Source organism: Wasmannia auropunctata, unplaced genomic scaffold, assembly GCF_000956235.1.
Source record: "Wasmannia auropunctata unplaced genomic scaffold, wasmannia.A_1.0 LD335992.1, whole genome shotgun sequence".
Taxonomy (NCBI): Eukaryota; Metazoa; Arthropoda; class Insecta; order Hymenoptera; family Formicidae; genus Wasmannia; species Wasmannia auropunctata.
In genome coordinates, this window is record NW_012026898.1 from 218,063 (window position 1) to 242,544 (window position 24,482).

General features: G+C 35.4%; 5 protein-coding genes across 7 annotated transcripts in view; 3 read left to right on the forward strand and 2 right to left on the reverse strand.

The window, feature by feature from the left end:
* Positions 1–361: 361 nt before the first annotated feature.
* On the forward strand, positions 362–3,085 carry LOC105453935 (COMM domain-containing protein 2). 2 transcript variants are annotated; one of them, XM_011696221.1, is made up of 6 exons: positions 362–592; positions 654–731; positions 2,154–2,236; positions 2,320–2,493; positions 2,586–2,830; positions 2,984–3,085. In XM_011696221.1, the coding sequence occupies exons 1-5, from the start codon at positions 526–528 to the stop codon at positions 2,790–2,792; spliced, it is 609 nt and encodes a 202-aa protein (XP_011694523.1). In that variant the 5' UTR covers positions 362–525; the 3' UTR covers positions 2,793–2,830; positions 2,984–3,085. The 2 variants fall into 2 exon arrangements, with proteins under 2 accessions (XP_011694523.1, XP_011694522.1); XM_011696220.1 differs by lacking the exon at positions 2,984–3,085 and having other exon boundaries at positions 2,586–2,930.
* Positions 3,086–3,139: 54 nt separating this feature from the next.
* Positions 3,140–5,569, forward strand: LOC105453936 (rhodopsin-like). Its single transcript, XM_011696222.1, has 9 exons — positions 3,140–3,319; positions 3,394–3,599; positions 3,693–3,931; positions 4,013–4,119; positions 4,190–4,296; positions 4,405–4,552; positions 4,625–4,735; positions 4,827–4,993; positions 5,066–5,569. Exons 2-9 carry the CDS (start codon positions 3,397–3,399, stop codon positions 5,187–5,189), a joined length of 1,206 nt encoding a protein of 401 aa, XP_011694524.1. The 5' UTR covers positions 3,140–3,319; positions 3,394–3,396; the 3' UTR covers positions 5,190–5,569.
* Positions 5,570–5,721: 152 nt separating this feature from the next.
* Positions 5,722–8,466, reverse strand: LOC105453937 (rhodopsin). Its single transcript, XM_011696223.1, has 6 exons — positions 8,282–8,466; positions 7,516–7,851; positions 7,165–7,412; positions 6,814–7,072; positions 6,551–6,717; positions 5,722–6,411 (listed from the first exon to the last, which is right to left on the reverse strand). The coding sequence occupies exons 2-6, from the start codon at positions 7,843–7,845 to the stop codon at positions 6,282–6,284; spliced, it is 1,134 nt and encodes a 377-aa protein (XP_011694525.1). The 5' UTR covers positions 7,846–7,851; positions 8,282–8,466; the 3' UTR covers positions 5,722–6,281.
* A 1,551-nt stretch (positions 8,467–10,017) lies between these two features.
* Positions 10,018–13,232, forward strand: LOC105453939 (DNA replication complex GINS protein SLD5). The gene is made up of 3 exons (XM_011696225.1): positions 10,018–10,314; positions 10,397–11,086; positions 13,148–13,232. The coding sequence occupies exon 2, from the start codon at positions 10,399–10,401 to the stop codon at positions 11,044–11,046; it is 648 nt and encodes a 215-aa protein (XP_011694527.1). The 5' UTR covers positions 10,018–10,314; positions 10,397–10,398; the 3' UTR covers positions 11,047–11,086; positions 13,148–13,232.
* LOC105453938 (probable multidrug resistance-associated protein lethal(2)03659) overlaps positions 11,102–24,482 on the reverse strand; it is a 14,159-nt gene continuing 778 nt past the window's right edge. Inside the window, exons 2-19 of one of the 2 annotated variants that reach the window (XR_974934.1) lie at positions 19,175–19,279; positions 18,915–19,049; positions 18,653–18,857; positions 18,342–18,561; positions 17,691–17,847; positions 17,365–17,614; positions 16,448–16,639; positions 16,074–16,360; positions 15,821–16,004; positions 15,202–15,545; positions 14,462–14,673; positions 14,171–14,368; positions 13,856–14,086; positions 13,546–13,776; positions 13,137–13,438; positions 12,043–12,690; positions 11,795–11,958; positions 11,102–11,708 (exon numbers count right to left, since the gene is read on the reverse strand). Coding sequence is in view for 1 of the 2 variants with exons in the window: in XM_011696224.1 (XP_011694526.1) it covers positions 11,929–11,958; positions 12,043–12,690; positions 13,137–13,438; positions 13,546–13,776; positions 13,856–14,086; positions 14,171–14,368; positions 14,462–14,673; positions 15,202–15,545; positions 15,821–16,004; positions 16,074–16,360; positions 16,448–16,639; positions 17,365–17,614; positions 17,691–17,847; positions 18,342–18,561; positions 18,653–18,857; positions 18,915–19,049; positions 19,175–19,279 (3,931 nt within the window). In the remaining variant the exon portion in view is untranslated. Of the gene's footprint in view, positions 11,959–12,042; positions 12,691–13,136; positions 13,439–13,545; positions 13,777–13,855; positions 14,087–14,170; positions 14,369–14,461; positions 14,674–15,201; positions 15,546–15,820; positions 16,005–16,073; positions 16,361–16,447; positions 16,640–17,364; positions 17,615–17,690; positions 17,848–18,341; positions 18,562–18,652; positions 18,858–18,914; positions 19,050–19,174; positions 19,280–24,482 lie in introns of both variants that reach the window. The other variant, XM_011696224.1, reaches the window with a different exon arrangement.

Here is a 24,482-nt window from a genome sequence, read left to right on the forward strand (position 1 = left end):
TATTTAACATATCGAAATATCCGTATGTACATACTTCTGTAGTGCATATTATATAGTTTTTAAAAAATTTTGGTTTTTTGCTTCAGGTTCAATCGAATGGCAGATCCCCGCAACGCCGATTTGACAAAACGACGTTTAGTAAATTGGCTTCAGCGTCGCCATTTTGTTAAAAAAATAAATAAAAAAAATATTTTTACTTCTAAAGACTTGTATTATTAAAACCTTAAAACGAATTTTTTGTTACTTTTATTGTTTTCCTAAAAAAAATTCCCAAAGTTACCGATTGATTTTTAGGCGGTCAAGGTGGTGTAACCCCTTAAGACGGCCTATCGCGCCGCGCGCGCGAATGGCGATTGGCGTCGAGGTTAAACAACAAACATGGCGGCACGGCGTGATGCCGCCTGTCTTGACAGTGATTCCAGTTATTCGGAAGATCGTCGGATAGCTATTGATTTTCACACGACACTCGGTTCGCGTTGAATAACAATTTCAACTGACAGGCGACACGTCTCACAAACAACGAAAATGTTGCTGACGTTAAAGCCGGATCACAAGAAACACGTGTTGTTTCTAGCCGAACAATCGTTACCAGGTACGACCAAAATAATCGTCTGTGATCGTCGAACGTAAAGCGTGTAATTTCTCCTCCGTAGTTTTGCAGGATTTCTGCAAACTGGCGCTAGATTACTTGCAGAAGGGCCCGAACGTTAAGGTGTACAATGCCGCCGCTCGTAAGTACCTGGAGTGACAGCCACAGTGTGTGTGTGTTGTGTGTCGAGAATAAATCTTGAAACTGTTTGTTGCACTAATTCTGTCAATATAATGCCAGCAGAAATACAACCAAATGCTAATATATAAGAATCACGGTTGTGTCACCTAAGGAATATTGTGTCAGATATGTATTAGTGTTTTGCCAAAAGAGACGTTCTCTTTTTTTTCCTTTTACTCCACCGGCTGATGGATTATTATAGGCATTTATAGGCTTTATAGCGCCTTCAACCTTCTCGCAAGGTTAAAAAGAGACGTTCTCTAAAAAGAAAAGTTATCAAAATTGTCTCTTCTGCCCGAGATTTTTTTCATCGAGCGCGCCCAAAAGAAAAATCATCGTGCTTTTCCAAAAATAAGGTTATCGGGAGGTTATCTGGAGAGGTGGATAACCGTGAATTAAGAATATAAAACAAATTGACTGCAGCATTGAGCTAAAATCTGCCGTTTTGTTACCATTTTAATGATATGCTCTATTTAAATGTTTACAAAATAGATTTTATTTGGATTTCTGTTGTCAGATTATATCGACAGATTCTACCGGCAAAATATGAGTTTAATGCAAACACAGGTGATGCTGGGTATTATAGAAATGTTCGAAATGGATTCTGTCCAATTATTCCCTAGATTTCTGTTGTGTTTGTCTATGGAAAGCTGAAGAAATTCCGATCGTAATCTATTCCAAACATTTCCATAATAGATAACCTGTTGCAATATTTGAACAAATCTACCGTTTACTTGTTGTAATACTACCGGCAATTCGTTCACTGGCTAATTGCTGTAATTGGGCATTTTCCAACAAGAAACACAGACGATGCATAGTATAACATGGGCTGCTTTTCTTTTAGAAAATACAAATTAACACACTCAAGCACAGTCGACTCTTATATCATATGTAGCCAAAAGTGAAAAGATTATTCTAGACTAAGAGATCTTGTGCTAGAGTATCATCTAATATCCATCTTATTTAGATGGAGTATCCACTGGAAAAGTATACCAAATAGTAAGTAAGATATAAAACAACTTTAGGAAACTACTAAAAAAAATGTAGTTGAACAAAATACTATTTTATTGGGATAAGTTTTAATAATTGTTCAATCGAAGAAAAGCACACTCTAATTCTCCTCCCGAGAGAAGTCCAAGAGTGTCGATTGAATTTGAACAAAATTATAAATGGAAAGAGACATGTGTCGACTGTGTTTCTTAAAAGAAAAGCAGCCATAGTGAATTATTTCATCCTTGTTTAACAAGCATGTTATTTGTTGGGCAACAAGCATGATTCATTGATTGTTACACAGTGTCAATTGTGTTTCTTGCTGGAAAAATGCCCCCATTGTCAAAGTGATGTGTTTGTTAACTGCACAAGCCATCTTGTATATTTATTTCAGAGAAGTTGAACGTCGAGCTAGACGTGATTAAAAATTCGGTAGAAGGTTTAGTCAATCTTTTGCTGGAGAGCTGCAAGCACAAGGTGAGTAGACCTGTAGACGGTAACGCGGGACGAGAGCTTGTCCGTGACAGGAGGGCGTTGTTTGACATACTCGAGTTTTGCAGCTAAGCGCGGAGGACTTTCGGGATTCCGTGGTCGCTTTGGGCTTCACGGAAGACAAGGAGGCGATACTGAGCAAATTGTACAGCATTAAAAGAGACGAGGTCTCGGACGCGCTCGAAGAGATTGGATTCAAGCTGCCCAGATACCACGACATGGAGTGGAGATTTGAAGTGCAGGTAGCCCGGAATATCTCCGCGTTACATCTCTCATTCTTCTTCTCCGAATGTTGCGATTTATATTTGAATTTGTGTATTACCCTGCGTTGCAGACCGCGTCGAGATCTCTGTTGAAACAAGTCGCGCCACTCGTCACCCTCGACCTGTCGCTGAAGAATCCCGATAATCCAGAGGAAGTCGAACATGTTCTGCTGCAAACCGATCCGACTAACTTGCTTCACATAACTCAAGAGCTGGAGGAAGCTCTGCAAGAGAGTCGCAGTCAACACATTCGGAGAATTTCGAAAGCAGTAAAATGAGGCTTTTCGTATAATTTGTACAATTATATATACTTGAGGTAAATTTATGAATATAATGTGTAATATACAGATGTATATAGAAATAAGTACAAGTATATAATGTCCAAGATTAAATAAAAAGATTTTTCTTATCTGTAAGGATCGTACCGCGCATAAATTTACCTTATCTAAAAATCATAATTTATCATCAGCATCTGTAAAGTTTCACTCCGGTCGGATCGTCCCGAATAACAAGTGACAGTAATCGCACGCGCTTTACATACGTATACATTATACTAAGGCAGTTGGACACATTTGCATATGTAATTGGATAGATTTATTGGATCTCTATGCCAGGATATATAAGAGAAAACTGCGCTCTTCTTGCACTCGTACTGTGGACACGTCACAGTTACCACCACAGGCTATTCCTCGTCGCTATTGATGTTTTACAAACTAGAGTCATTTTCAGTTGCCTCGAATTCAAGACCTAGATTCTAGATCCAGCAGGAGCAATTATACTGCTTGAAACATTTCAATATCAAAAAGTATGTATACTTTATTCACTTTTATGGATCATATATTTCTAAATGATCGCTAATTACTTATTAATATTTTGCAGACAATGGAATACCATTATCCATTGAGTGAAAATCTGACCACTGTCTTTGAGAACCAAAAGTATCAGGGGTTCCCTGGGGACTACGCCAAGACGTTTGCTGATGTGCTAACGATCGGACCGCGAGCTATGCGACAAATATCTTTCAACAATCACACCGTAGTGGATAAAGTACCTCCGGATATGGTGCATTTAATCGATCCGCATTGGTGATTTACTTTTGATATCTCTTCGTAATTAATAATATTTTTGTATCATTTCGCGTTTTAGCAAAAGATAATCACTGAGCACTGAAATTACAGGTATCAGTTTCCACCGATGGATCCAATGTGGCATAAAATTCTGGGCCTTGTGATGATTATATTAGGGCTTATGGGATGGATCGGTAATGGTGTTGTGGTATATGTGTTCCTGCTGACGCCCTCCCTCAGAACACCGAGCAATCTTCTAGTGGTAAATTTGGCATTTTCGGACTTTATCATGATGATAATCATGTCGCCTCCTATGGTGATCAACTGCTACTACGAGACCTGGGTATTAGGTAATGCAAATTTTGCCTCTTTCCATCGTACTGTTTTTAGAAAAAATGTATGCTATATGTAAGTTAATTTTGCACATTAAGGACCGCTAATGTGCGACATATATGCCATGGTTGGCTCCTTATGTGGATGCGCTTCAATATGGACCATGAGTGCTATTGCTTTCGACCGATACAATGTTATAGTGAAGGTATATATAATATTTTTCTACATATTATTAGTAAGCGATGACAGAAACGAATATGAACAAATTTCTTCAGGGTATGGCGGGAAAGCCACTCACCATCAAGAAAGCGCTACTCGAAATTTTAATAATCTGGCTTTTCGCTTCAGTATGGACAATTTTACCCATGGTGGGATGGAACAGGTATTAAGATAATTAAAAATTATACGCCTGTAAAAAAGATATCTTGCGCTCTGTAACGCACAGCGTTGTAATAATGTTGTAATAGTTTTATAATGTGATGACGATTAGATATGTGCCAGAAGGTAATATGACCTCTTGTGGTACCGATTACCTTACCAAGGATTGGGTTTCGAAATCATATATCTTGGTGTACTCGATATTTGTATATTACACACCGCTGCTTACTATAATTTACAGCTATTACTTTATCGTTTCGGTAAGTACACTCATTGAAAACGACATTGAAATAGATTTCGTATCTCTGTAAATATATTTTTGAAACTTACAGACAGTGGCTGCTCATGAAAGAGGAATGAGAGAACAAGCGAAGAAAATGAATGTTCAATCTTTGCGAACTGGAGATAATCAAAACATAAGCGCGGAAGCAAAACTGGCAAAGGTGAGACGAGAAAAGAAATATATTATGTGAAATATTTTGGTAGACTAATATGAAAAAACCAGGCTCGCGACATTTGCTTTATTAATTATAGGTAGCTCTAATGACCATTTCTTTATGGTTTATGGCATGGACGCCGTATCTGGTTATCAATTACACCGGTATTTTCGGTGGTGCTAATATTAGTCCTCTTTTCACCATTTGGGGATCTCTCTTTGCAAAGGCAAACGCTATATATAATCCAATTGTTTATGGAATTAGGTAAGTGAGATTTTTAAGTAGGATATATATATATATAAAATTATTAATGTTCTTGTATTTTATACTGCACAGTCATCCAAAATATAGAGCAGCGCTAAAGGAAAAGTTACCGTGTTGTGTATGTGGCTCAACTGAAAATCCATCTACGGCTGCGAAAACTGCAGAAACATCGTCCATTGCTACGACCGCAGCGTAATTCCGAACAATGTATTTATAATTTCTAAATTTTGTGATACAATTAAGATATGTTTCTCGAGGAAATCGACAAATAATATTAGATATACACGAATATAAATTATCTATGTAAAACATGTGAACGTGTGAACTTGTAAAACTTCAATAATTGCGGATTGCCGATTATGCAAAAAGCTACATACGGAACTTTGAGTAGACTACTCAACTCTATGATATGCTGTGTACATGGCTAAATTCTCATTTGGTTTTAAATCTCTTCTATTCTTTACTTTTATGCAGATGTTAAATATTGCCTTTGCAGAGATGAATGATAGGAGACACTTAGTGTCAATTGTAGTAGGTTGAAGGATATTATTCAATAAATCATTTGGCATGTAATGATTTAGGAGGGTTTCTAGAATTTTAAAACGCAATAAAACAAAATACTAAACTCTAAAGGATAGTATTAGATGCGTGAATATATGTATATATATACATATATAACACAAAAATTTTATGATTAAAAATTTTTATGGTTTAATAAAACTCTTGTATGTGATTGCATGCAGAATTTATTTAATTCTATAAAATTAATTAGACACCATCGCCATTTTATGGCGATGTAATACTTTTAGCGATATTAGTATATATTATGTTTGCTTTCCAAAGTGACCATGTATTTCAAGAGGTGATGTAAATTTACAAACTGCGCTATGAGCCATTTTTATGAGAGATTCGTCTCGTGGTGCAGCCGAACCATACAATGTATCATAGACTAACAGTTATAATATGAAACTGTGTTTGGCCCTCGATTTTTCTTGATTAAAGCTTTTCGCATATTGGCTTGGCTTTCGTTTTTAAGTCTCGCTTTGATCACAGTTGACCGTACAACACTTTCTCTTACGATATAAAATCACGATTATAAATATATTCTCGCGTTAGTGACATACTCTCTTGCACGCGTTATTTAATGCAACTATTTACAACATGCTTGATGATGCGATTTCTTTATGACGAGAATGTAACAGTATACCACACGGCGTTACGTCCATTTTCAGCAAATCTATTGCATTGTCAAAACGAAAAATTAACTGTGTACAGCATCGTATTTATTTTATGCGGCAGGTTTTTCGCCTTCTGTAACCGTCGTGGTCGTGGACACTGTATCCGCGCCGGCCGCCGGCTCGGCGGAACACGCCAGAGATGGGAACCTTTTGAAGAGAGCAGCTCGATATTTGGGATGGCTGGAATCATACAGAGAAAAAAGATCGGCATTGTTAGAAGCATGCGAAACAGTTCATCTAATCTAATCGTTTTCTATCTGAAAAAAAAAAGATGATTCGGATGATAGTATCCACTTTGGAGAATGGAATTGTTGCTCACCTGATGCCGTACACAATGGGATTGTACACGGCATTGGCTTTGGCAAAGACAGAGCCCCAGATCGTGAAGAGCGGGCTGATCTTGGTCGTCTCGAAGATACCCGCGAAATTGATGACCAGGTACGGGGTCCATGCCATGAACCACAGGGAGATGGTCATGAGAGCTACCTGTAATAATCATCGACGCCGTTACAGCATCCGCGTACACTAAAAGTCAGAGAATAAATAAATTTGAGAGAGTTTACAAGGGAGGAGAGCCCATACTTTAGCCAGTTTGCACTCGGCGCTGGTACTCTGGTTCTCGGTCGACCGCAGAGATGCCACGTTCATCTTCTTCGCTTGCTCACGCATGTTCTTCTCGTGAGCGGCGACCGCCTGAATGATGAAGAAGTAGCTGTAGATGATGAGACCCAACGGCAAGAAATAGACGAAAATGCCGTAGGCCAGGATGTACGATCTGGAAATCATGTCCTTGGACAGGTAGTCGGTACCGCAGGCAGTCATGTTGCCCTCGGGTACGTAGCTGTAAAAAAAGAAAATATGTATATTGCTGACAATTGCGATAATACTCTTGAATTAATATTTAATACTATCTTAGACTTGTGCGTCTCTCACCGGTTCCATCCGAACAGCGGGACGATTGTCCAAAACAACGAGGAAGCCCAGATGCCGAATATGCGAAGGAGGGAGCCGTTAATGGTCATTGGCTTAGCAGATAAGCCTTTAACGATTACGTTGTACCTGTCGAATGCGATCATCGTCATCGTCCATATGGAGCCACACCCGAACAGGGAGCCCGCCAAGCCGTACAATTCACAGAACAAGGGTCCTAGCGACCAGGTCTCGTAATAGCAGTTGATCACCTGTATGTGCATCGTTAATTACGTGTACAGATCCCTATCCTGTCGCGTGGAATATATATATATTTTGTTGGCCTACACCCGATGGAACACGACGGTTACGCACCATAGCTGGAGACATGCACAACATCATGAGGAAGTCAGAGATGGCGAGATTGACAACGAGCAGGTTGCTCGGAGTGCGGAGACTCTTGGTGCTGGTGAATATGTATACCACCACGCCGTTACCGATGATCGAGATTGTGCCGAGGACGCCGATGACGAAGCCGAGGAGCGCGTGCCACAGAGGGTTTAGCGGCGGGAATTGGTACCAGTGGGCGTCGACCATGTGGAGCATCTCCGGTGGCACTTTGTCGACCACCGTTTGATTACCAAAACCGCCCCCCTGCGCCGCCCATGTGTAGGCTGCGTGACTCGGTCCGGATGCGAAAGACATGGTGAACTGCGAGAGAGTTGGTTTCTTTACATTAATTAATATTCTCTCATGCGATATTTCATGTACCATCTTAAGTAGTCCCTTGACTGTTTAACATTTTAAAAGATTTGAAAGCGAAACAAGGATAACAATTCAAACGACGTACTGTCCAAACTCGAGATTTATATCACAAAACGTTATCGCATGTCATTAAGAAATCTTTTAAACGTTATATTACAAAATGCTTTATGATATATAATGTTTGAAGGACCTTTAATGGCATTTCTAAGACGCCTTACGTCCCGATTTTGGACATTGTTGTCTGGCAAGCTACTCGACGTCAGCAAATTTAACTGCAGCTGGCTTTACCGAGTCCTCGCACGTTTCCTTAATTAGTAGGCGTAATCGCGGCGGAAGAAGTAAAAAAATCCGAACAAACGTAAAAATTGTCGCTTACTTCCGTTCGTACTACTTGGAAAAAATCGTGGTGAAAACGAACTAATCCAAGCGAACTTGCGGGATCGGTGTCGTCGGCGTGATCTCTTGTAACGGCCTTATCCGTGAAGACGCTGGCAGGTAGAGTTCCCTGTTCGGTCCACCATCGGCTGCGGCTCAAGGTTCATCGCGACGACGTGCCGCGCTTAAATACGCATCGCGATCTTCTTACGTCTTTGCGGCTATATGCAACACCCTCCTAAGTCGGTAAACAGTCTTAAGAAGTTCTTCTATTAAATTACAGGATTTAGGAATACCTTGAGAGTACCTTGAGTGTCGCACACAGAAACCTTACGAGGATGCAACAAGAATAGAACGCGAAAGATCGCTCGATGGTACGGATTGACCAAAATCGACGATTTCGTCTTATTTCTTAAAACGGTCTTAATAAATTTTCTAACTGTAGAAGAAAATTAAATTTATTGTATAATAACGCCTTAATAATTCTAACAAGCAATAATTTTTATATATTTTTTTTATTATAAATCTCTTTTATGGTTTCGGGAATAAATTAAATAGGAATATATGTTCATGTATACGTAAGGAGAGCTAAATATGTTGTGTATATATACAAGCTTTATTTTATTCAAATACATTTTTTTTATATTTATATATAACAACTTTGTTTGATATAAATATTAATATACATATAATTCATATGTATAAAACAATTATATATACAAATATTAGAATATATGTAATTTTTATAATATATAATACATATATATAATTTAAATATACAGGGTCCTCAAGAACTATTAGTGCCTAAAATATCTTGGAATTTATAAGGAGAAAAACTTTTTTTACCAAAATTGCAAGGTACGAAGGGGACTACCTATCATATGGATAATAATTTTTATTCAGGTGAAGATCAACTGAAGATCAACTTGGTTTTTTCAAATGGAGTTATATGATTTTTTTACATAATATAATTCCTCTGATTGTTCTGCATACAAAAGCGTTAAGGTAAAGTTGTCGAAAAATCAATATTTTACAAGATATTTAATACTTTATCATACCATATTTTGTTAAAATATGAAATATCTCGTAAACTATTAATTTCTAGATAATTGTACCTTATACTTTTATGCACAAAATAATAAGACGAATTGATTGGTACCAATAATCGATTGGTAATCAATTGGCGTAAAGAAAACATACAGTTGCTTTGCAAAAAAAAATTAAGTTGTATTTTTTTTATAATAGCAACTGTGTTTTCTTTATACCAATCGATTCGTCTTATTATTCTGTGCATAAAAATATAGATAAGTACATTTATCAAGAAATTAATAGTTTATATCAACGACATATTTTATATCAAAATATGGTATAATAAAGCATTAAATATCTTGTAAAATATTGATTTTTCGACTTTACCTTAATACTTTTGTATACAAAATAATTAGAGGAATCATATTATGTTAAAAGAAATCATATAATTCCATTTAAAAAATATAAAGTTGATCTTGAAGCACCTCCACCTGGACAAAAATTATTATCGCCATATGATAGCCCTTTTCGTATCGTGCAATTTTGGTAAAAAAAATTTTTTCTAGACCTTATAAATTCCAAGATATTTTAGGCGCTAACAGTTCCTGTATATAGATATGTTTAAGTAATTTTAATGTATATGTATTTAATTAATATATAATTATTAAAAACATTTATATTATAATAATATTTGTATATACGACGAACAAAACTCATTGATTTTGAACGAAACGCCATTTAATAAACGCGATCGATAAATATATAACTGCAACTTGGAGATAATCACATGGAATTCAAAATAGCCCCCGAAATGTAGCGGTTGGCTACTACTGAAGTATTTATATTTCAGTGTTGGCTACATCGGCTGTGATCACTGATCATCTACACGCGGATCCCGCCGTATGTAATGAATTGCAATGGCCTTTTTGGTAGCAATGCATTGGCATCGGTGACAACATTGTGATGATTTGTAAGGACGGATATTCTCGAGGACCAACACGACAGGTATAGAAAAAAGAAAAAGAAAATAAGATGCATTCTCCTCGCGCGTGAATATTTTTAACGGCAACCGTTAAAATAATAACAGCCATGGAAGAGAGCCTTGACAACTTGCTCGGCGACGGGGACGGCGTCGAGGAGCTGACGGCGCAGACGGCGCTTCAGGAGATCGAGAACGCCTGGATGAACGAGAGATTCGCACCGGAGATCCTGCCGCACCAGTCCGACCTGGTGGACTGCATGCTGCAGCAGATCGCGCACATGGAGGAGAACATTAGGAGGTTAGACAGGTGCGATCTGCGTGCGCTGGTCCACCGGATGGAGCTCGATCGGATCAAGTACGTCATCAGCAGCTACCTGCGCGCGCGCCTGGAGAAGCTCGAACGTTACACGATCCACATCCTGGAGGAGGAGGCGAACAGGAGCCCGGAGGAGGCCTACCTGACGCCGGGTGAGTCGCGCTTCGCCAACGAGTACCGGGCCAGTCTGGAGACGCTCTTCAGGACGGTCGCGTTGCAGCACATGCCGGCCAACTTTCAAAAATTCGAGGAGAACAACTTCAACATTAAGCCCAATCTGCAGGCGCACGTGTTCCTGCGTGCGAATCGCAGGGTCACCGGCATCGTCCTGCCTGGCATGTTGAACGAGGAGATAGACTTTGAAGAAGGCTCGCAGCACATTATACAGTACAGCGCTGTGGCACACTTGGTTAAATCCGGTGTAGTGCAGTTGATTTGATATTCTTTGATTCAAGGAAACGACTTGAGAGAAGTGAAAGGTTGTGATATGTCTCTTTTTACAGAAGAGTATATATTTTTATTTATATATAATATTACAATAATCTTGATACAAATTCTCAATAATCAATCATTTAAAAAACTTATTTCTTTCAATTTTACTGTCATAACATACATGTATAAGATACATAGGGCCATAAAGCTCATCAATTTATAGGTATTGATGGGAGAGCAGTTATAAGGAAGAATCTTAAGTTCTAGAAGTGAGAATGAAGGATTCTTCGAATCCTAGTTGATTCTACTAATTTTTCATATATACGTGTAATATCACAATTGACAATATCACTCGAGTATCAGTAAATAACATGCCCTTTTTTGTTTCCTATGCAGAAGTTTAGCATTGCATTGTATTATTGTATGCTCTCAGATAAATTCAATTTGTCAAACAACTTGATTACCGACAATAGCATTATAAACTTGTTGCAATTGATTGCGTCATTATCAGCATTTTTCAAGCAAAATATAGTTTTTTTTAATGATATTTCAATTATTTCAAAGTTGTAGCAATGCCGTTTGTAGAAACTCTTAAAACTTGTAGAAGATATTACTTGTAAAAATGTATTAAAGGCCTCGTTGTAAGCGCGAAGATGATAAATGTACTTTCTAAAAAGGAAATTTTACTTTCAAACTACATAAAAGTTTATAAAAAAATAAGTAAAAATAAGTAACAAATTATTTAAAGTAAGTACCTAATGAGTTGTCTCTAAAAAGTATTGCATCAAAAAGTAAAAATATTTAATTAAAATTAAGTAGAAAAAAAGGCAAGTAGATTTGTTCGTTTGTCATCAGAGAGATGCTGTTACAGTACAACTTCCCTAGAAAATCATGACAGCCCACGCTGTCGATCGTAAGCCTGTAAATAAAATATCACACATAAATACTTAAAAATGTTTTTTTTGTCGCAATCTTTATCGCCATGTGACAGCGATTGATTTACCTCTTTGGCGTATTGTTTAAGTTGTTCAGTCATCGCCCTTCCCGTTTCTTGCACCATGCCATTGAAGTGGCTTCGTTCGTTTTGCAGCAAAATGTACGGATGATCGAATTCCAACATTTGACCTTGATCCATTGTCAGTACCTTATCGCTGTCTATTATCGTGTTCAATCTGTGCGCTACTGTCAGTACCGTGCATTCTTCAAACTTCTTTCGGATCGTGGCTTGTATGAGCGCGTCCGTCGTAGGATCCACATTGGCGGTAGCTTCATCGAGTACAAGTATTTTATTGTCCTGTAGAATGGCGCGCGCCAGGCAAACCAGCTGCCGTTGTCCAACGCTGAAGTTACTGCCGCCCTGCTCGACGCGGTAGTCCAACGAGTCCACCATTTGTTTTAATTTCACCTCCTCCAAGACACTCCACAGATCGGCGTCGTGAAACTTGTGAAAAGGGTCGAGATTATCTCGAAGTGTAGCGGAGAACAATACCGGTTCCTGCGGTATTATGGAGATTTTGTTTCTCAAATCGTGAAGACCGATCTTCTTTGTGTCAATGTTGTCAATGTAGATAGCGCCGTCGAGTTTTGCCATACGAAACAAAGCGGAGATCAGAGATGATTTTCCAGCTCCGGTACGACCCACAATTCCAACCTGAAGAATCAGATAGGAAGAATTTAGAATATATAAATGTTTTTTTTATGTTGTATATTTTATATATACATATAATATATAGAGTTTTAAACAGTTTTGGCACATTAAATGTCAATGTTAGTGTCATTTTAAATAGCATTATTAATATCTATTACTAGTAGAAATCACTTAAAAGTTTTTAAATGAAACTCCTCATTTTTACATATTCTTGTAGCTAATTTCGAGAATTAAAATAATTTTTAAAATGCTGAAATAATGTAATGCCATTTAAAACTGTATAACTTTTTTAGTTAAAGCATTTTTTTGAAAAATGTTTTATTTTCGAGAGTTTTATTTTAAAGAGATGTTGAAGGGGTGATCTCAGACAACCCGTATATGTATATATATAATTTGTAGAATGATTTTTGGAAAACAGGTTTTTCATTTGTACAACAAATGATAATTACTTTCATTCCAGGTTCGATGATGAAACTTAAACATTTGAGGACATGTGGCTCGGATTCGGAGTATCGAAGATAAATACGATCGAATCTAATTTCTCCCTTAGAAGGCCAATTACTCGACGGTTTATCTACGGGATTACTCTCGAACGGACCCTCTTTTTCAAGCTCGGTGAATTGCATTATTCTTTCTACGCTCGTCATTTGTATAATCGTCTCGGCAGTTTGACGTATTCCGTATTGCACCATAGAGCACAAGATGAGCACTTGCGAGATTGCTAAACCGACATTTCCGGCGAAAGTGTTTCCTGCAAAAGCAAAGATAATCTGTAGGTATATTCTATTATTACGGAACCGTACCGTAATTGGTGATTTTAAATTTGTTAATTATAACATTGATTGTTGAAAAATTTACCATCGTCGAATATGACAAAACTATACGTAACGACAGCGATGAATCCGACAGACACGATGTCTAGCGCCAAGCCGAACGCTGTGCCAGCTGCGACAATTAGCGAATAGGTCCCAGTGTGTAAATCTTGATGTTCGTCGAATTGTTTGCGAATCATTTCCTGGACACCGGTAGAACGTATTATCGTCAGGCCCGACAATGTGGAGTTTACATGCGAGAATACAGGACTCTTCGCTGAAAAAATTTAGAACGAACGTTAATTTAAGGAAACGCGAAAGCTTTAGATTGTTTCTAGAGAAGAAAAGTGATTTACCAATTCCCTCTAGTCGTTTTGTGGTTTGCGCTATTGGAAGATAAATTCTTCTTATCACGCCGAATAAGAAAAACATAATGATTACCGCGAATATGATCCACCAATTGATAATAAGTACTAGCACCAGAATTCCAATTGTCACTGCAAATATTTGAATGGATTCTATCATGGATCTGGGTAAGATTTCGTCCACTGCGCCGATGTCCTTCGAGAAACGATTTAAAATTCGACCTGGGGGGAATGCAATTTTTATTTACCCTTACATCTCATTATATTAAAATGACAATCGCTGATATCAAATATTATTATACTTACCGGATGGGTTGTTATCGAAGAATGACATCGGCGCTTTAAGTACGCACGAAAACATGAAGTTATGCAGATTCTTGCCGGCGTTCATGCATATCTTGTAGAAGATTAAATTTCGTATTGTCGTTACCACAACACTAATAATGATAAAACCTCCGTAAATCCACAAGGCCGTATCCGTATCGAGATAGTACATATCCTCATCTATAATTTTGATCTAATTTGAAATGAAATAGTAAAATATTTACGATACAAATGCAAGACTGAATATTATGTAGAAAAGTAGGAAATACTAACAGTTATTAATAGTAAAATTTTGTGACGATATAGTATCATTGGGTATATTCTCCCTATAATAGTCTGTAGTGTTTACAAACTCGTTATTAATCTCTGATTTATTTTCCATTTGTCCAGTAAATCTCAATGTGGAAGAAGGCATTGTAAGGTTGTTCGCTGCACTGTGCTCTCGTTCGCGCATAGTTTTGATATGTAACTCTTCCTGCTTCGTCCTGCATCGTAAAGTTAATCATATATGCGACTATCAAGGTTTTCTAACGTTGAATCAAATCAAATCCATTTCTTTATTCGAATCCGAAATCCGAATCGAATTAAATCGTTGAAACATAACTTTTTATTAATTAACAACATAATTATTGTTAGGTTGAATTGTTAGGAATAAATAAAATAGCATATATAATAAATATTATTTTTCTTACATAGATAACAAAAAGATTTCTATGTAAGAAAAATAATATTTATTATATGATAGGCTATTTTATTTATTAGCGGGAAATATGATTTTATAAAATTGTCAATATATGCGAATCGTATTCGAAATTTTCGAATAGTTCGAATCATTAAAGATTCAAAATCATAGAGATTCAAACTCGAATCGAATCAAATTTTACCTGATTCGATTTGATTCATTGAATTCACATTCAAATAGTTCACGCATAACTATATACTTGGAAATAGATTCTTTCTACTTGAAAATCTATTATCTATTCGAAATAAATTCTTTCTCGTAAAAGACTTACCAATAACCGACCCAGTAATCGCAGCCGTTACTTCCGATTTGTCCCAAAATCAGGCAAAACAGACAGCTCATGATCATAATGATTGAGCCACCGCTACGAAAATATTTCCAATAAAGCGATTTCGACAAATTTCCTTTGGCCAGAAGCTCTTCGGTTTCTTGAGGTTCGGCTTCCTCCGTATCTTCATCGTTATCATTTTGAATTACGGCAGATGCAGGATCTGCGTCGGTTTTTAATGATTCCTTTGTTTGTTCGCTAATCTCTTCGTTTCTCATTAATACTTCCAAAAAGGTCGCACGTTTCTCTTGAAGGGCTGTAAACGTGCCTTCATCCTCAATTTGACCCTTTGTGAAAAAATTCACGTAATTAAATTATATATATTATATATTTCATAATTATAATAAAAATTTATTTATAAATGATTATATATAAACATATCTATATATCGTCGCATTGAAAAATGACATAAATAAGCCTTTTTGAGACAATAAAAGAAAACCGATCCTAAAAGCCTTAGGATTAATTTCCTTTCGTTAGCTCAAAAATGCAAATTCTTTACACTTGTGTCATTTTTCTTTCTTTCAACGTGGCGACGTATGCAACGTAATATTTTACATACATTATTAAGAATAACGATGTAGTCGCATTGTTTCAAGTACTGCAATTGATGAGTCACGAGTATTCTTGTCTTGTTTCGCAAATAATTATTCATGCACTCGTTAAATAAATGTCTACCAACGTGAGTGTCAACAGCTGATAAAGGATCGTCAAAAAGGTAAATATCGGCGTCTCTGTAGACGGCTCTGTAAGCACCAATTATGTTAGAAAGTATTCTATACAAAATACTTGCTTCGCAGGATGCAAATGTGTACCTCGCCAGATTAATCCTTGCACGTTGTCCACCGCTGAGTGCCGTGCCTCTTTCACCGACTAAGGTCTTATCGCCATACGGAAGTTGTTCGAAATCCCTCGTAAGAGCGCATACGTTTACGATATTCTGATATTTATCTTTGTCGTAAGGCTGGCCGAACAAAATGTTATTTCGCACTGTGCCTGCGAATAGCCAGGGCTCTTGACTGGCATATGACATTTTGCCGTCTATGTGTATTTGACCTTGCGACGATTTCAATTCGCCTAAAATCGCTTGCAGGAAGGAACTCTAAAATGAAATACAAAAAGATTTTTTTTTTCTTAAAATAAATATTAAAATTCTCTTTATACAAAATAAATGTCAATGGACATATACCTTTCCTGCGCCCACAGGACCAACGATAGTGTAAAGTTTTTTATCTTTAATTTGAACGTTGATATTATGTAACGTATTTACGATTGCATTCGTTGTCCAAGAAGCGCTAACGGTTTTCATTGTAACACTTGCTTCTTTGACAGTTAATGAGGACTGCGTCAATGGAACGTTCTCGTTCAATAACAAAAAGTCCTAGTAAAAATATAGAAGAGTTAATTACACTAGATTAATTGTTCAAATATTAACGAGACTGATGATTTTTTTTAGTATAAAAAAATTTATATTATTTATCTATAAATATTATATCTATTACTTTACATATTCATCCTAGAGTTCGAAACAATTTTTTCCAAATTTTTGGAAATTTCTTTATACTCTTAAAGACTCGAAATTTGGAAAGTTAATCATTTTTTTCTTCTCAAGTAGTACGATTTATTCAGACGTGAATGTGTCGAAAATGAATCAGCAAAATTAATGACAATTGTACAAAATTGGATACTCAACCAAAAACCTTCGAAAACGGTAGAAAGAAACTTCCAAGAAATTTAGGAAAAATTGTCTTGAACTTCAGGGGAATACATAAAAAATAGTATAGATATAATAATTCTAATTAAATGTTTGTTATGAGAATTTAAAAAAAAGTGGTCTCGTTAATATTTAAACAATCTAATATTATTTGTCTACTATATCATAATATTTTGTTATGATAACGATTTTTATCTACTGTTATAAGCACGTATAAATATATTTGACAGTAGACCACCAATATATTAAAACATTCACAGATATCTATATCTTAGTAGACGAAATCTCAATTAATATAATATTTACATAATGTCATAATCATTGACTAATTTTTAATTTTTAATTTTTTTACTTCAGAGTTGATCTTTATTAGCTCAACTTGATCATCTTACTTCAATTCTTTTTATGGAAACTGCTGCTTCGGCAGCACTCGCCATAGCCCACGGATAAAATATTGCCATAGTAAGTTGGAGAACATTAAAATACTGTGCCATTGAGAATACTTTATCGGCGGATATAGGATGATCATAAAGTACATAGGCCATAATAGTAAAATACAACGTTGTCCTTTCCGTGAAAACAAATGTGGCTAATGTAAAACCTCTTAGATATGATATCAGCGTGAGAACGTCGATTTCGTACCTAGACAAAAAAAAATGATATAATACAAATTATATTTAATCTCTTTGCGACAACAATGACTGAAATGTGTACAAACTTTCTTGCGCGATTAACTAATTCTTCGAATGGTTTCTCCCAAGTGTACATTTTAATCACTTGTATGCCCTTGATTATTTCAGACATCAAACGGACTCTCTCGTCGGTTCTTACTGCGATTTTTAAACGTAACTTCGAGGTCAATCTGCTTATGTAACCTGTCAAGTATGTAAAATTAGTAATTTGCAAGGAAAGAGGTTCTCCAACTCAAAAATTCAAAAAATTATGAAAATATTAACGATACAAAAGATCTAATATGTAATAAATTATTTTATTTTGCTGCCTTAAATTCATCCTGAAGAGATATAAAATCAATCCTAAAAAGTTGACATTTTTCGTTTTTGTTTTATTATTTATCAATGAAAGGGAATAGAAAACAAAATTTATATAGAGAAAACTTTATTATTTCTTTCAATGAGATTTGTTGATTAAAATATTTATCAATTGTTGAAGAATTACAAAAAATGAATGAAACCGAAACGACAAATGGGCCAACTTTCAAGGATTGATTTTATCTTTTCAGAATAAATTCAGGCAATAAAAAAAAATAGTTTATTACATCAGGATATTTTCTATATATCGCGAAAATTTGGGAATCTTCCCTTGTTAGTCGATAGATGTATATGTTTGCAACAAAACAACTGTACGTTACCTTGAAGAGGAATAGTCTGAACAATCATGAGAAGTACACCGGCCAAAGAAGCGATACCAACGCTCTGCCATATCAGAAATGCAATTATAGCCCCTTGTATAGGCAGAATCCAAATGTAATGTAAGTACATGAACAGTTGTTCGAATTTTGACATGTCGTTTGATAACAAATTAATAATTTGTCCCGGAGTGGTACCTGTAGAACTGGACAAGCGTAATATCTAAAGAGAGAAACAGATATTTGAGAAACTTTTAGATTAATTTTTAAAAAACGTCAACTAAAAATCAAGTTAACCAGATACTCTAGTATACCTTCCTGTATACTAAAGAGGAGCTTGCTATTCTCACTCGCATTCCAATTTCCATTAAGCCCAGATTCGTATGATGAGTGATCAAAACATTCAATATTCCTAGGGCAATCATACCAGATGCGTAGAGGTACGCTTTTTCCTGAGTAGATGCTGCTCTCGGATCAAAGTTCCAAATGAATAGACCCAAAGTATATATTTGTACGATTCTGTAATATGTATTTTTATGAGTAAATAACAATGAGATTGTTCTAATATGCAGTTACCTCACAACAGAAGTTAACAATAAAATCCATCCTCCATAATAAAAAAATGACCATATAAACATCTTTTTCAAAGCTGTGAAAAATTTAGGTTTCCTGCCGTCCTTCTTAGCTGCGTGCACTTCGTTTGTCCAATTTCTGAAAGTATCTATACATTAGAAAAGTATCGATAACATTATCAATAATTTATTAAGAGATTACAATTGAGCTAAGCTAATTAATTGTAATCTCAACATGTAACTTATAAAAACAAAATAATTTACTCTTCCAATTTGTCTCCCAAAAGTTCACTGTTATCAGCTGGCATAATATTGTATACATTTTTCATCTCCAAGTCTTTTCCATACCAGAATATTCCCGTCGACCACCTTAAACATAACAATAAAGAATTACATAGTAACGGTGACATGATTTTTGCATAATAACAGTTACGGTTTACAACTGCAAATTCAACCTTTTTACTTATGTTAGAATTTTACTTATATCATTATTTTAGTTTCGTATTATTCTTTTTATCTATGCAATAGATTGCATTATTTTTAATTGCAGAATCGATATTTCGAATTGGATAAAAATTTATATTGAAAAATATTTTCTACTTTATATCTTACGCATTCCAGTATATAGTTACTGCTAACACTGAAATCTATAGTATATATGTAATGTAAATTATAAATTTTCAGTTATATTAGTGATGAATATTGGAATAAATTTGCGTTTGTGAAAGACAATCTAAATTCCTAAAGATATATTAGGTGTACAAAAAAGTTCTGAGCTTTTTTTTGTAAAATTCAATCTTTATTCAAAAACAAACAAAAAAATATTAATCAGCGAAATATTCCCCATCAACGATCTTTTGCCATCTTTCGAATAGCTTGCGAATTCCTTGACGATAGAAGCTCACCGGCTTCGAAGCGATAAAGTCATCAATGCATTTTCGTATCTCTTCAAATCTCACGAAATGTGTATCAGCCAAATGATGCTGCAGCGACCGGAATAGGTAGTAATCGGAAGGCGTTTGGGCTATACGCCGCGTGCTGAAGAAGTTCCCAGCCTAACGCAAAGATATGGTCTGAATCACTTTCGCAACACGTGGTCGAGCATTGTCATGAAGCAAGATTACTTTACGACGTCCTTGGCCAGTAAATGGCTCTTTTCTTTTAATGCATCACTCAAATTGATCAATTGTTGTTCTCTTCATATGCAGCAAAAATCATTGCAGTGGCTTCAGCAGCATTTTTCTTCAGATGAAACGCGAAGTGGATGGAAAATCGAATATGCTCTTTTGTTATTGCCATCGTGAACACTATTGATTTATGTGCATCAAACGCCAAACCGTATGGCATTTTAGAAGACCAAATGTCAACGCTTTAAAACCGCAAAAGGGCGGGAAGATATATAAAATTTAAATTGTTATTTCTGTTGTATGAAATCTAAAGCTCAGAACTTTTTTATACACCTAATATTATTAAAAATAAAAACATTAATGTAAAGAATTATAGAACATTTATTAGATAAGTTTAATATAAAAAAAGCTTGCTGTATAGAAACTTGCTTAGTGTTTTAAATTATAATATTGGTTATTAAATAATGTCATTTTAAAATTTATAAATATCTTACTTGGCATTACAAAAAAAGTAACGAATTACTTTCTATCAAGTAGCTAATGCGTTAATTATTTTTATCAAGTAACGTTCCCAACTTTGCATGTATAATTAAGAATGTATTTACTTTTATGAGATAGATATTTAAGATCAGATGTCTTGCTTTTGGTAAAACAGTCCCATTGTCCCGCTAAATATTATATATATTTTAACATAAAACTTCGCTGAAAAAAAGGAAAAATTGTGCTAAATTGTAAATCTCTAATACGTTTAAAGGATTAGGCTACAAAAAATCGATTTTTTACTTTAAACGATAATTTATAATCTTAAAAATAAGATCCTAGTAGTTTAAAAAAAAATTCTTATTTTTTAAATAAGTTTGAAATCAATTTAGTGAAGCGCGCCTTCATAGCGCTATTGAACGATTCAAAATTGCTCAATAATATCTCTTGCTAAAAATGCTCGAAAATAAAGTAGAGAAAATAGGAAAAAAGAAGAGAAGTTAAATATTGCAGAGATAAATTTGATGTTTTCTACTTTAATATGAAATATAAGTAAAACTTTAAAAGCGGTTTATGTGTATATATACAATTTGGAATATCACGTTAAACTTTAAAAGTCGATTACATGTAGATATATGTATGCTGCGTATTTATAAGATAAAGTATATAATTACACAATTACGCTACTATCAACTGACAACTTAACTAACTGATTCCCATCGAAAGAGTTGAAATAATTTACTTATCGCGTAGATTATATTAAATCCATTTTAAATGTCTATGTAATACTCTTGTACGAGTACTATATATCTAATACTTATCGTCTTTCATGATCTTAGAACTTCTGCTCACTCACAAAATGCATTATCTCAGGTCGTAAGATAATATATAGTGGTGAAGAGCTAGAAGCCTTAAGCTTGATTTATGCAGGCTGTTAAATCATTTGTCAGAACCGGTAAATCATTCATAATAAATATCTTTCTAACAATGTAGATTATCTTTAATCACGGTTTCATTTACTTTTTATCTTTTTCTAATTTTTAAAATTAGGAAAAGATACAAATTAGTAAGTTAAACCTGGATTAAAGTTAATCTACGTTGGTAGAAATAGACATTAGAACTTTATCGGTTCCGGCAAAAGTTAACGATTACGGCCTGCGTAAACCAGGCTTTAAGGTCCAGATATTTCAGATTTTATACATACAGGGTGTTCCTTAAATACACATGTTTTTATTGCCATACTCGAGGAAGCAATTTTTTATGGTTTATTTCAAGTAAAAAAGTTCATATAAACATATTGTGTCCTAAGCGGTTTAGTTTCCGAAATATAGGATGTTTTTATAAAAATATTACTACAAAAATATGAATATTAATATTATTACTACACGTTTATATTTTTTTGAAAAACACCATATATTGGAAACTAAACTGCTTAGGATACATAATATGTTTATATGAACTTTTTTACTTTAAATAAAACAAAGATTAAAGTGGTTTTCGAGCAAGTCCCAGTCAAAAATTAGTTCCTCCATATGACTAATAAAAATTCAATAAAAACATTTTGCATAGACTGTACAGTCGTGGACACATCGATTGCGACATTTTTTTTTATAGGTTTCTATATACCTATATATATTTAATATACATAATATATATACTTTATCAGGGGTCGGTCGTATTTAAAATAACATTACTAAAAATATATGTATTTTAAATAACAAAAAGTAAAAACGTTATTTAGTATTTATTATTTTAAATAGCTTCTTCTGATCTACTTTATATTTTATATTTTAAATATGTTTTTGGAATTTATATTTTTTATTTTAAATAAGTCGTGTTTTTGGAATCTATTTCATATTTATTATTTTAAATAAATTATATTAGTTACTTTACCGACTTCTGCTTATCAGGGATCGGTCGTATTTAAAAAAGCATTATTTAAAATATGTATTTTAAATAAGAAAAAGTAAAAGAATTATTTAGAACTTATTATTCTAAATAATTTCTTCTGATCTATTTCTTATTTAATATTTTAAATATATTTTTGAAATCTATTTTATATTTTTCATTTTAAATAAGTCGTATCAGTTTTTTATTGACCCCTGCGATATTTTATTTTAAATAAGTTTCTGGAATCTATTTTATATTTATTATTTTAAATAAGTTGTATCAGTTATTTTACCGACCCCTGTTATTTTGTATTTGATTAATCCGATCCGTTTACCGATCGAAAAATGATCGGAGGAGGACTTAAACGGCGCATTTCCAATCAAAATCATTGGACATTTTTCTCATTGTCAGTGTAAGTATGTCAATTCGCCAACTGATCGCGCGAATGCGAAGGTGACAGGCACGTTCTGCGCGCGATGATTTATCCGACGGCGGATCTCCCGGCAATGTCGTCGGACGTGAGAATCACGGCGAGCTACGAGACGGCGGATCGTGGGAGCCTGCGCGTACTTCAGAAGACGACCCAACTGCCCCTGAAGATGATGCTGAGGGCCTGCCCACCCGAGAACACGTCCACCTTCACGGCGACCATCAAGTGCAGCGAGCCCCTCGTGGCTTTTAGCCAGCTGTTTCCCGGTAAATCCATCGGCACCGTCGTTTATAATGCCCCTCACCCTTTCCCGCGCCTTTCGCGGCCAGGGCTGCAACCGCGATAAAACTATATATTCCCTCGAATCTACCGCCGTACAAATTTTTACCGCGATTTATTTGCACGATAAAATTATAACGAACTCTCCCGAGAATCTCTCCAATTCGTTCCTCAAGTTAATTCGTTTTAAATTTAAATTTTGACTTATAAAAATTAACATTGCATCGTATATAATCGCTTACAAATAACTCTCCTCTGAGAATTTTACTCTATCTGTCTAAATTATCGTAGAGAAATATCGCGATGAAATCGATGAAATTACGTAAATTCATAAAACCTTTTTAACGCAAAAGACGATGCGTCATCTTGAATGAAAAATAGATGTGTCCACAAGTCGCACGATACTGTCGCAATTGTACCTTCAATAATTAATGGAGAGATGTGCAACCGATATCTAAAGTTTAACATATAATATAAAATTCCCATGAATGTCAACGATCTATGAGCCGTGGAGAAATCGGTTGTTTACACATGCGACATTATTAAGCCGTAGCTTTGTGTTGCCGCCCTGTTGGGACGCCCAACGCGCGCCGTAAAGGATTCCCTAAAATCTCACGGATCTTTTTTTTTACTTCCACTATATACCTCGTATTTCGCCCCGCTGTTCCCCGCGCGTTCGGAAATTACGGGCTAGGAAATTGTGGATAGAGAATTAGGATGTCTCGTTTGCGAACGGCGATATTAAGGAATCCAGTCTCTCTCTCTCTTTCTCTCTCTCTCTCTCTCTCGTTTGTGGTTTTAAACGCGCGCGGCATCTCGGCCCACCTAATACGATAATCAGACATCGCGGGCCCCAGGGACCTTACCCGGACCTCTTCAATCACGGCGCATTTTCTTCCTTTTATCGGCCTCTCGACTTTAAGCCTCGCACACCTGGTAGATTCGTAATTTAAAGTCGGTAAAATTCTCGTTAAGTGAATTCCTTCCCTCCCATGAGACCGCCCCAGGATAAAAAAATATCAATGTCTTGTTTCAAGTATATACCTACACACAATAGGCTGCAAAGTGCAAAGAATATCTTCGAATTTTCAACCATCATTTTTATTACAAGCACTTCGACAAATTTTAACTATTTTAGGAGAAAAATTTTGGAAGACATTAACACCATTAAGGGGTTACACCACCTTGACCGCCTAAAAATCAATCGGTAACTTTGGGAATTTTTTTTAGGAAAACAATAAAAGTAACAAAAAATTCATTTTAAGGCTTTAATAATACAAGTCTTTAGAAGTAAAAAATATTTTTTTAATTTATTTTTTTAACAAAATGGCGACGCTGAAGCCAATTAGATCGGAAGAGCACACGT

Excerpts from the sequence above, each read along its gene's own strand:
- LOC105453935 (XM_011696221.1), top strand. The coding sequence starts at position 526 with ATGTTGCTGACGTTAAAGCCGGATCACAAGAAACACGTGTTGTTTCTA. Across the intron at positions 593-653 it reads AGCCGAACAATCGTTACCAG|TTTTGCAGGATTTCTGCAAA; the intron begins GTACGACCAAAA and ends TCTCCTCCGTAG. Across the intron at positions 732-2,153 it reads GGTGTACAATGCCGCCGCTC|AGAAGTTGAACGTCGAGCTA; the intron begins GTAAGTACCTGG and ends TATTTATTTCAG.
- LOC105453936 (XM_011696222.1), top strand. The coding sequence starts at position 3,397 with ATGGAATACCATTATCCATTGAGTGAAAATCTGACCACTGTCTTTGAG. Across the intron at positions 3,932-4,012 it reads CTACGAGACCTGGGTATTAG|GACCGCTAATGTGCGACATA; the intron begins GTAATGCAAATT and ends TTGCACATTAAG. Across the intron at positions 4,297-4,404 it reads CCCATGGTGGGATGGAACAG|ATATGTGCCAGAAGGTAATA; the intron begins GTATTAAGATAA and ends GATGACGATTAG.
- LOC105453937 (XM_011696223.1), bottom strand. The coding sequence starts at position 7,845 with ATGTCTTTCGCATCCGGACCGAGTCACGCAGCCTACACATGGGCGGCG. Across the intron at positions 7,073-7,164 it reads CCGCTGTTCGGATGGAACCG|CTACGTACCCGAGGGCAACA; the intron begins GTGAGAGACGCA and ends CTTTTTTTACAG. Across the intron at positions 6,718-6,813 it reads CCGAGTGCAAACTGGCTAAA|GTAGCTCTCATGACCATCTC; the intron begins GTATGGGCTCTC and ends TGATTATTACAG.
- LOC105453939 (XM_011696225.1), top strand. The coding sequence starts at position 10,399 with ATGGAAGAGAGCCTTGACAACTTGCTCGGCGACGGGGACGGCGTCGAG.